The 9631-nt window shown below is 46.8% G+C and overlaps 1 protein-coding gene across 1 annotated transcript; it reads left to right on the top strand.

The window, feature by feature from the left end:
• Nucleotides 1-1678: 1678 nt before the first annotated feature.
• Nucleotides 1679-2544, top strand: LOC118516629. The gene is made up of 2 exons (XM_036062605.1): nt 1679-1916; nt 1981-2544. The coding sequence occupies exons 1-2, from the start codon at nt 1795-1797 to the stop codon at nt 2231-2233; spliced, it is 375 nt and encodes a 124-aa protein (XP_035918498.1). The 5' UTR covers nt 1679-1794; the 3' UTR covers nt 2234-2544.
• Nucleotides 2545-9631: the final 7087 nt, after the last annotated feature.

Genomic DNA, 9631 nt, shown 5'->3' with positions numbered 1-9631 from the left:
TCACTTGAATTTTCAAATTAGCTTCTTTGAGCTTCGTAAATATTTAAATAAAGTCGTTTTTATGATTCTGCAGTGGGCTCGAGAAAACTATGATATAGTACATGTAGACAAAACAGCACTTCCCTATTTCCTCTCTAAGTGAACAATCCATCACCCTTTGAAATGTGGCAGTTGCGTGTTTCATTCGCGTAAATTCAAACTTCCCAGACGACACTGAAAATGCAGTTTTTTCTATATCCTCTTCATTCATTTGGATTTGGTGATATCCTGATGCTAAATCAATTGTTGAAAAATAGCGAGTCCACCCTAAGTTATCAAGTATTTCTTGATAGTTCTGGGATTGGATAACGATCACTGATAGTTTTCTCGTTAAGCTTCCTATAGTCAACAACGAGACGAAACTGCTTATTGCCATTTGAATCTGCCTTTTTTGGCACCACCCATACCGGAGCAGTGTACGGTGAAAGGGACTGTCTTATTGACTCTTACTGACTTGTTTTATCTCATACCATCGTCTAGCATTCTTTTTACTTTTGTCTGAACTTCATCTTCCGGGGCGGTCCGGTGGCCGAGGCGGCTGCCGCGCCGATCTTAACACGGCAATTCCGGGGTTCAAATTCCATCCAGACCACCTCCCCGTACTTAAGGCTGAATACTTAACTACGGGTAAAATTAAGTCTAATAATGCCAGAAATGGCAGACCGAGACCTTTCCAGGTTGTAGTGCCAAGGAAGAAGAAGAAGAACTTCATCTTCATAATCTTGCGGGTATTTATACGATTTTGTATGGACTGGTATGTTATCTATAGTTCTTTTTTGATGTTTTGTTTTGTGTGTTGTGTGAAATATAGTATTTCCTTATAGCTTGTTAAATTCCATGCAATGCTCGTTTTTCTTCAAATTCAAATATTCAAAATTCAATTCAAAAAATATTCAAATCATTGTCGTTTACAACAATTTTGAAAATCCATACCGATTTCGACCTCATTGAAATTTATTTCCATGATATCAGCGTGTTTGTCGCGTGCGCGAAGCTAACCTCGCGGCGCGTTTCTTTAGACAGGCGCAGGTCACGCCGACTAAAGACCAATAATTCTGAGACTCTTTCTGATGGTGAAATGACAAACTTTATTGAAACTTATTCGCGTTTTATATCTAATTATTGCTGACCGATCGCGGTCAGCAGTTGTTCGGTTGTCCGTTGGCGACCGATTGCGGTCAGCATTTCTTATTCTAATTGTACCATTGTACCGTTCGTTGGAGCTAGCTTGATCTCGGCGTTCAGTACACTCCGTGACGGCTGAAGCTTGGCCCTACGATCCTTTTGGCTATAACGAGTTTTTAGCAAGAGGTGTCAGAAAAGTTACCGCAGGGATAACTGGCTTTTTTTTAACAAGAAGTAGGGCTTTATTAAGTATGGAGTTACGATGATCTCCCCCACGAGGAAATTATTCCCAATCCTTCCTCCACCCTTTCCCCTTATACCGCGAGGTTTACAGCCTGATCATGAACGTCAACGTCGAACGGCAGTCGAATCGAATAGAGACGTCGAATCGAACGGCAGAAAATTTGGTATCATCCAACATATTCGAATCGACGAATGTTACATCGATTTTTTTAGCTTTTTTGGATGTCAAACTGACTTCTGAGCTGTCAAACCGGACCCAAAATAAAACAATACTGCATGACCATTTGGTTTACAGAGAGCGGTAAAGTAAAAATTAAATACAGGAAACGAAAACCTATCGTGTCAAACTCAAGTAAAAACGATTTCAGCGAGTAAACGCTGTAAACAATGATTTCAGCATATTACGTGAGTGACAGCGACAGCAGTGAAGAGGGAGCAAAGGAAAACATTGCGGCGTATCGGAGATCACTACGAACTGCGTCCGACCCATTGCAACTTTCAAACAAACAGTAATGCTTTGAACAAATAATAAAGGTGAATGAAATATTAAAAATGTATTTTCGTGCCTTACAGATTTATAAAAAACTTTCGAGAATCGAAAGAAGTATTTTCCAAAATACTTGAAGAAATTACCACAAAATTTCCTACTGTGCGTCGTTCGGGCTTGACGGTCAAACAAAAATTGGCTGCTACCTTACGATTTCTGGCGAATGGTAGTTACCAAAACGGCTTCGGAAAGGATTTCAATGTTGCCGTAGCTCAATCAACATTTTCAACACTCTTGAGCCAGACACTCGACATTCTGGAGAAATCGTTGTGTCCTTAAAGGATTACGCTGGAAATGAATAGCGAGGAACAACAAGCTGCAAGGTGTTATTTTTTTTAGGAAATGTGCCATACTGGGTGTTGTTATGTGTGCGGATGGCACCCACGTAAAAATAATAGCGCTAAACAATGATAAGGACCAATTTAACAACAGGAAAGGATTTTACAGCAGCGCACAATAGGCGTTCTAAAACATCATTTCAGGTGTTTACTAGGAGCGCGGCAACTCCACTATACGCCAGACAAGTGTGTTAAGATCGTTAACGTTTGTTGTGCACTGCATAATATTTGCATAGCCAATAAATTGCCCATAGAAGAAGGCAGTTCGTTTTAATAAGCATAATACATTAACAACGACGAAAATACTTTTTGTAAAATTATTTCTCAAGAAAATCGACTTCGGTGTATCCACTTCTCTTTCAGATGACTCCTCTGTTATGTTTTGCTTTTTTTAAATCAGCCTTTAGTTCAGCACATGCTCATGAGTCGTTAGTTCGGAGTCGCCTCCAACAATTCCTGGAGTAGGTCGGTCATTGCTCTGTACTCGGATTCGTTTTTTTTCATGAACTCAAACAACTAAACTTTTGTAATTTGTACAAAATGCTACCACTTTGTTTTCTTCGTCACTGCACAACACCGTATAAATTGTTCAAGCAATAACATTGTTGCAGTTTTATGAAAAATATGCTATGAAGCATAGCTTATATGGTCAAATATCATCGTCATGTAGTAACAGTATGTGCTGGCATTGAGTAGTATATTTAACATGTTCAACGGCGAGTCAATAATCGCGAGGGTTTCGGTAGGGGCACCAGTTGGCTTATAGTAAAGCATCAAATATTAATTTTTTTCACAGCCATAATTCATTTTATTTCAGTAATTCACACATTAATTCCTCACACAAAGTAGTCAAAGAAACGAAAAATCAACAAGAAGCTTAATATATAGGTCCATTTGAAATGGATATGGAACGGATAATATTATTAATTATTCCTATCAGCCTTTTCTTGCCTGAGTTGTACAACCTCTGCCAAAATAAGTTTTAGAAGATTGTTCCCTTGTTCATGAACTTTGGTATTTGTTTTTAGCTCCTCGATTAATGCTCTATCTGAATCGATTTTTTCCTTCATAACTTGTATCGATTGCGCGTTTTGATCAAGTACTGCCTCTGTGTTTTTCTTTTTGCATTTTGGAGCCGGATCAATATTTTCATCTTCTACATGAGACGTGCTTGGTTCAGCATCAATTGATTGGTCTCGAGGATTCCTATAGCTACTCCCATACCTGTGGATTGTCGCCCGACAATTGGTCAAATCAGCCACCCTTTCTTCTATTTCACTTAAAACTTTTTGCCTATTTGGTCCGCCTCATGTTGCTGTTGCATCCTAATATTTCTCTCGTAGCTTCTTTTACACTGTAACATCTGCAGGTATGGTTTGATTTTAAATGCTCAAACAATTGGGAAATCAATGTTGATCATTCATATTATTGTAATATAACTAACTTTTTTCCATACTGATGCTTGCCGTACAGGTGGGCCGAGCGCGTTTACATTATCGGCAAGTGTTTCCCAGAATACGGTCTGATCGCCTTTGTAAAGAGCTCTGGCAATTTCGGGCTGCTTCTCCAACATTTCTACCAGTTTATTAAACTGTGCTCTGTTTGTTCGCACATCCCTACAATGAACAAATGTTGGAGCTCATTTTTTAATGGTGAATCAAATGAAATCAAACCATATTACTTACATTTCAACTGTTGAAAACAGCTCAGCAATAACCGCAACAATCTATGCACAAAAGTAAACCGCCTACTTTTGCCTACAGCCTATGTTTTGCTTGACATTTCATGTCAAGCATTCGTCGAATGAAAGCGCCGGTTATTACTCGAACGGCAGCTCGAACACTGCTATGATACTGATTGAGCTTTTTGAGGAAGCTTTTTTGTCGTTCGACGTTCATGATCAGGCTGTTAGTTATGGGAGAAGAGCCCTGCAGTTCGTCTATGTCGCATTATTTTATATGTTTGCTTTCGCCTTTATGTATTTAGGGCATCTCAGTGCGACATTAACAATAAATGCCTGTTGTTCTATCTGTAATGCCTCCTACTCGACTTTGATATCCCCGCCCACTTGCTAATAACACAAAGCCGTCATCGCCACGTCATCGTCCATGCGCGGCTTGTGCAGCACGGCTTCGCCCGAGATTTACCTGCAGGATCTTTAGCGCTGGCAGGTCGGGTGACCTACCGAGTGCGGGCCCTTGCAAACCGCGTAGCTTGGCTCCTCCCGACAATCCATCGCCAGATGGTTCGTCTTCCCGCATCGAATGCAGGCGTCCGATCGGTCGTTCGCGCTCTTGCACTTCGCCCGCACGTGGCCGAGTTCCAGGCATCGGAAGACAGGACTCGAGATGTTCATCACCTTGATGTGCTGTTCTGCCAGCTTCTCCGCCGCCTTCTCGGAAACTCGAACCCGAGCCGTCGTATAGTACTGCGTGGTCAGACGAACTTCTTTCTCGCTGATGGGTTTACCCGTAAGGGTTTTCAGCGCTTCCGCCACCTCATTCGCGCCGCTAAAGGGTCGATGTTGTCAACTCGAACCTCTACTCTGCTGGTGATCAGCCTGCATCCGAGTGCTGGAGTTGTTTTATCGCAGAACTCCTTCACTGCGTTGAAGACCTCCGTCGAGTTTGCAGACTCATCACTAGTCGCGAGCGTGATGTTCGCCGCCCGATACCGAGCACCTCTGACAGATGGACCAGTTCTGTCGCCGATCGAATTACTCGGTAGGCTTCCAAGAAGGCTTGGCCCTCGCCTGGCGTGGTTTCGATGGCGTCGGGTCGATGGTACGGCTGCCGACTCGTAGCGATGGTTGGAGCCTGGGCTCGCCGCTGCTGTTGGGGCACTGGTTGTGCCGCTGTTGTTCGCTGCTGTTGTGGTGACTGCTTACGGGCCGGGCGCCGGACAACCTGCACTCATGTATAAACATTTTCGCCAATCGTGTCCTCATCAGCAGTAAGGGCGGGGAAGTCGCTGGCTGGCTGCTGGCTCCGCACGTTCGTCTGCCGACTCTGCTGCCGTTGCTCTGCCTGATGTTGCTGCTGCTGCTGTTGTTGTTGCTGCTGCTGCTGCTGCTGCTGCTGCTGCTGCTGTTGTTGCTGCTGCTGCTGCTGCTGTCGTTGCTTCTGCTGCTGCTGCGGTGGCTGCATTTTTGCCTGCTGTGGCTGCTGCTGTTGCTGCCAACGAGCCGCCTTGCTGCGCTGCGGGCGTGACTGCTGTGGCACTTCCTGCGAGGTTTGGTTGGCTAGCAGCTTTTGGATAAGCCCAGCCAGCCCACGCACCTCTTCTCGCAGCACCTGAATTTCCTGCCACTGCCGTGCGTCCGCCTCTTCCTTCGCCCGCTGCAGGTCTTTAATCATTTCTAGCAGCCGCTTTCGCTCTTCCTGGTCCGCCTGCAGCAGCAAACGAGTGTTAATCTGCTCGTCTGCCATCAACTCGAGCGTCTTCGTCATGGAGGCTGCTATCTCCGGAGCCGCCATTAATTTCTTGCTGCCCGAAGGAATGCTGGAGCGCGTCAGCATCACTTTCGGCTCGCCTACCGTGGGCTTTTAAAGCCCCGCAATTTCGCAAATTAGAGCAATTTTGGGCAGCTCGAATCGGCGCTAATGCCGCCTTGATGGAAATCGGCTGCTCCTGGAGTACTCCCACGACGTAAAAGCCTGCCACTGGAGGAATGCAAGCAGTTTCGATCAGCTCGACTCAGCACTGTTGCTGCCCTGATGATAATAAGCTGCACCTTCAGTGCTCCCACGACGCAATTTCTACCGCCCGAGGAATTCGAGCAGTTCAAGAGTAGTTCGAATAGACACTGGTGCCATCCTGATGGAGATTGTCTGCACCCGGAGAGCTCCCACGTCGTGAAAACCTGCTACCGGAGGAATTTGATCAGTTTCGAGCAGCTCATTTCAGCACTGGTGCCACCCTGAAGATGATTAGCTGCACTTGCATTACTCCAGCTACAAGAAAAACTGCCAACCGAAGTATACGAGCAGTTTCGATCAGTTTCAAGCACTTTGCCCGAGCCTGCCCAGCGTCCAGCGTCAGTCTCAGCACGCTCCGAGAATTTTTCCACCAATATTCCGGTCTTCCACACTTTTCGAGCACTCAAAAAAATGTCATTCGAGCACTCTTCGAGAATTCGAGCTTCCCCTAGATCGCCCAGGCACTCCCTAAAGATTCCCGATTTTTCCCGAAATTTTCCACTGTTTTTCCCGATTTTGCCACGCACTTTTAATATCGCGGAATTAGCGGGCTTCATTGATGTTTGGAGGGCGGTGGGGGGAAAACGGGTGGCCAGAATTTCGTCAACGTTGCTTGAAAATTCGAGCTATGTGTCCTCTACTCTCGCCAGCACTTTTCAGACTTTTCCGGCACCGTTTTATAATTTTCCCTGGCGGTTTTCCACAATTTTCGAGTTTATGCTGAGTTTAATCCTAATTTAATCATCAAACGTCAGTAGGAGGGAAGAGGGTGGCCGGAAAATTTTCAAACTTCCTGAAAAATTTTCTTTGAATTTTCTCTTCAGACTCCACAAAAAATCAGAAAATTTCCGAGCAACTTTTTTTTCTTTCGATTAGCACAAATTTTTCGATTTTTTATAGGCCCATCACTAGTCCGATTTTGACAAGTATGCACATCACTAGCAAAATTGTCACAAACATGTTGCGCGATTTTGTCACCGATTTTTAAACACTTTTTTCGTCATTTTTGAACCGATTTGGATGCGGTTCACGATCGTTAGTTGCACTTCTTGCGCGTCTTTTAAGACCTTTTCTGGCCAGATCCGTCAAAAATTGACGGAGATATTAAAGATCCGGACCAGGGTGTCAAGCTAGCACGTGGTTTTCACAACTTTGCAACACTGTATTTTTGTCGTAAATGAACCGATTTCCCTCCGGTTTTCGCCAAAATCCACTAAAAGGCACACGCTCTTTCGATTAAAACACTTTCTGGAGCAATGCGGACAAATTTTCCGCGCATTATCACAACGTCACTTTTCTTCTTCTTCTTCCTTAGAAGCAATGTTTTTTCACTGATTTTGTTGCGGAAATCGCCGGCATCCACGGCCGGTTTATCCCAATCCGGCATAAACTATCACTTGAAATCGCTTCTTTGGCACTCCAACTTGCGTTTTAAGCGAAAACCGCGTTGAAAACGGTTCACTATAGCCGTGAAACGAGCGAAGAACATCCCCCATACAAAATGTATGGAGGATTGTTTATACTATATTTTCGTCCGTTTTTCTACGATTTGCGATCAGTTTTCCCTCAAAAACCCAAAAACTCGTCATCATTTTGCTTTTATAAACGCTTTAAAAGCATTTTACATGCACTTTGCACACTTATTTTTGCCAACAACAAATAGCAGACGGGCAGTACTGTTCGCCTCGAGCTGTCAAAAACCACCCTACAGGGTTAACTGGCTTTTTTTATGAAACGAAATTTTATTGAAACCTTTTTTCATTTTAGCTCCAATAATTCCGTACACCATCCCCTGGCCGTTGACCCGCGAGGGTACTGTGGCCAGAGTGCTTCTGCGAAACAGTATCACTCATTTTCAACTTCTTAACACGTTTCTCAAATTGTAACAATTTACAAACTGCTCCCTTTCCTTGATATTTCTTTCCCTTCACCTATGCCATTCTTAGGCCTCCCATTTTGGCATTCGAGTCCAACACTCGCACATTGAGCCCTTTAACGCGCAGCTGTATCAGCCTCTGTTGCTGCGGCTGCTTCCGCGGCTGCTTCCGCGGCAGAGAGGCCTCCCAATCTAGTGCTGCTTGCCCGTTCTAGTGCTGCTGGTGGGAGAACGTCCACATCCTCGCTCGAGGACTCCACGCCATCGCCATGCAGCCATGCCAGGAAGGCCAAAGATCTTCGCCTCTCCCTGAACCTCACGACTCGTTCGCGAATGGCCGCACGACGCGCAGCTGTTGTTGGCGATGGAGGTGGTGATGGGGGCCGCCCACCTCGCTGCAACTCCCTCGCTCTCGCCCGTGCCGCATTCCTCGCAACATTCCGTCGCTGATTGCGAGCGATGGCCACCGAGTTGTCGGGGAGGCGTGCGGCTGACAACTGGCCCTGCGAAGCCAGCTGCTCCCTCTCCGCTTTCCAGTTGTCTTGGAGCTCGTCAGTCACGAGTGCGACGAATTCACAGATTTCGCTCCATCTTTCCGGGCTCTCGAGCAGAGCTGCCTCGAGATCCTCGGAGGTGATCTGACTCGATCTCCCCCCTCGAACAGCCTTCCACGTTCAGCGGCAAAACGTGGACAGCCAAAAACGGCGTGCTCCGTCGTCTCAGCGACGCCAGGACATCTGGGGAAGTCCGGGGACGACGTGAAGTCCATCCGACACAGGTAGTCATGGAAAAATCCGTAGCCAGACAGTACCTGTGCCAACTGGAACGTCACGTCTCCATGTTTCCGTGACTGCCATGCCCTCACGTCGGGTAGCACTCGATGTGTCCACCGAGTGAAACGACTGTTGTTTTCGCTGGCTGCATCCGCGTCCCACTGCAGCTGCCACTGCCCGTACGTCCGGTCACGCTCAAGATTCCGAACACCAGTCCTGGAGTGTTCGTTTGCTGGATCGTTCAGCCGGTGATGGACCCTGCTGTCCTCCTCGATCTGCATGCATATTAGGATGAGACCGGTCAGCAGCACGGCCGTCTCACCCCTCACCGTCCGGAAAGCCCGACAAACACGAATGGCCGTCGTCTTCTGCACTCGCTGCATCCGTCTGCGACATTGTTGCAGCTGCAGTCCCTCCGACCATACTGGGGCCCCGTAGCGCAGGATGGAGTCCGCTACGGTCGCCAGAAGTCGGGCACGCGACGACTTCGGGCCACTGTGGTTCGGCTTGAGGCACTTGACGGCTTCTAAAACCCTCATGGCCTTCGCTGCAACCTGCTGAATATGAGGCAGCCATGACAGGTGGAAGTGCAAACAAACTCCAAGATAGCGGATGGAGCGCTGGGATTGCACGACTACACCTCTGATGTTGATGCTGACGACCGGATGACGCTTCAGGGTGGATATCAGCGTCATTTCCGTCTTCTTCGGTGCCAACGAGAGACGGTCCCGGTCCAGCCAGTCCATGATTGCCGCGATGGCTCGTTCAGCAGTCTAGGAAGCGGCTTGGGGTGTCGTTGCGGGGACCAAGACGACAAGGTCTTCAGCATAGCCAATAACCTCGGCCCCCTCCGTCAACTGGACAACCAGGACCACGTCGTACAGCACGTTCCATAGCGTGGGTCGCAATATGGAACCCTACGGAACGCCCGCACTAATGCTTCGCTCAACGGGGCCCTCGGTGGTATCAATAATCAGCCGCCGATCCTCAAA

Source organism: Anopheles stephensi, unplaced genomic scaffold (assembly GCF_013141755.1).
Source record: "Anopheles stephensi strain Indian unplaced genomic scaffold, UCI_ANSTEP_V1.0 ucontig366, whole genome shotgun sequence".
NCBI lineage: Eukaryota > Metazoa > Arthropoda > Insecta > Diptera > Culicidae > Anopheles > Anopheles stephensi.
The sequence above is the reverse complement of the archived record's forward strand: the minus strand, read 5'-3'. Positions and strand labels throughout refer to the sequence as shown.

Coding starts and splice junctions, on each gene's coding strand:
- LOC118516629 (XM_036062605.1), top strand. CDS start 1,795: ATGATTTCAGCATATTACGTGAGTGACAGCGACAGCAGTGAAGAGGGA. Junction 1,917..1,980: donor TTGCAACTTTCAAACAAACA/GTAATGCTTTGA, acceptor CGTGCCTTACAG/ATTTATAAAAAACTTTCGAG.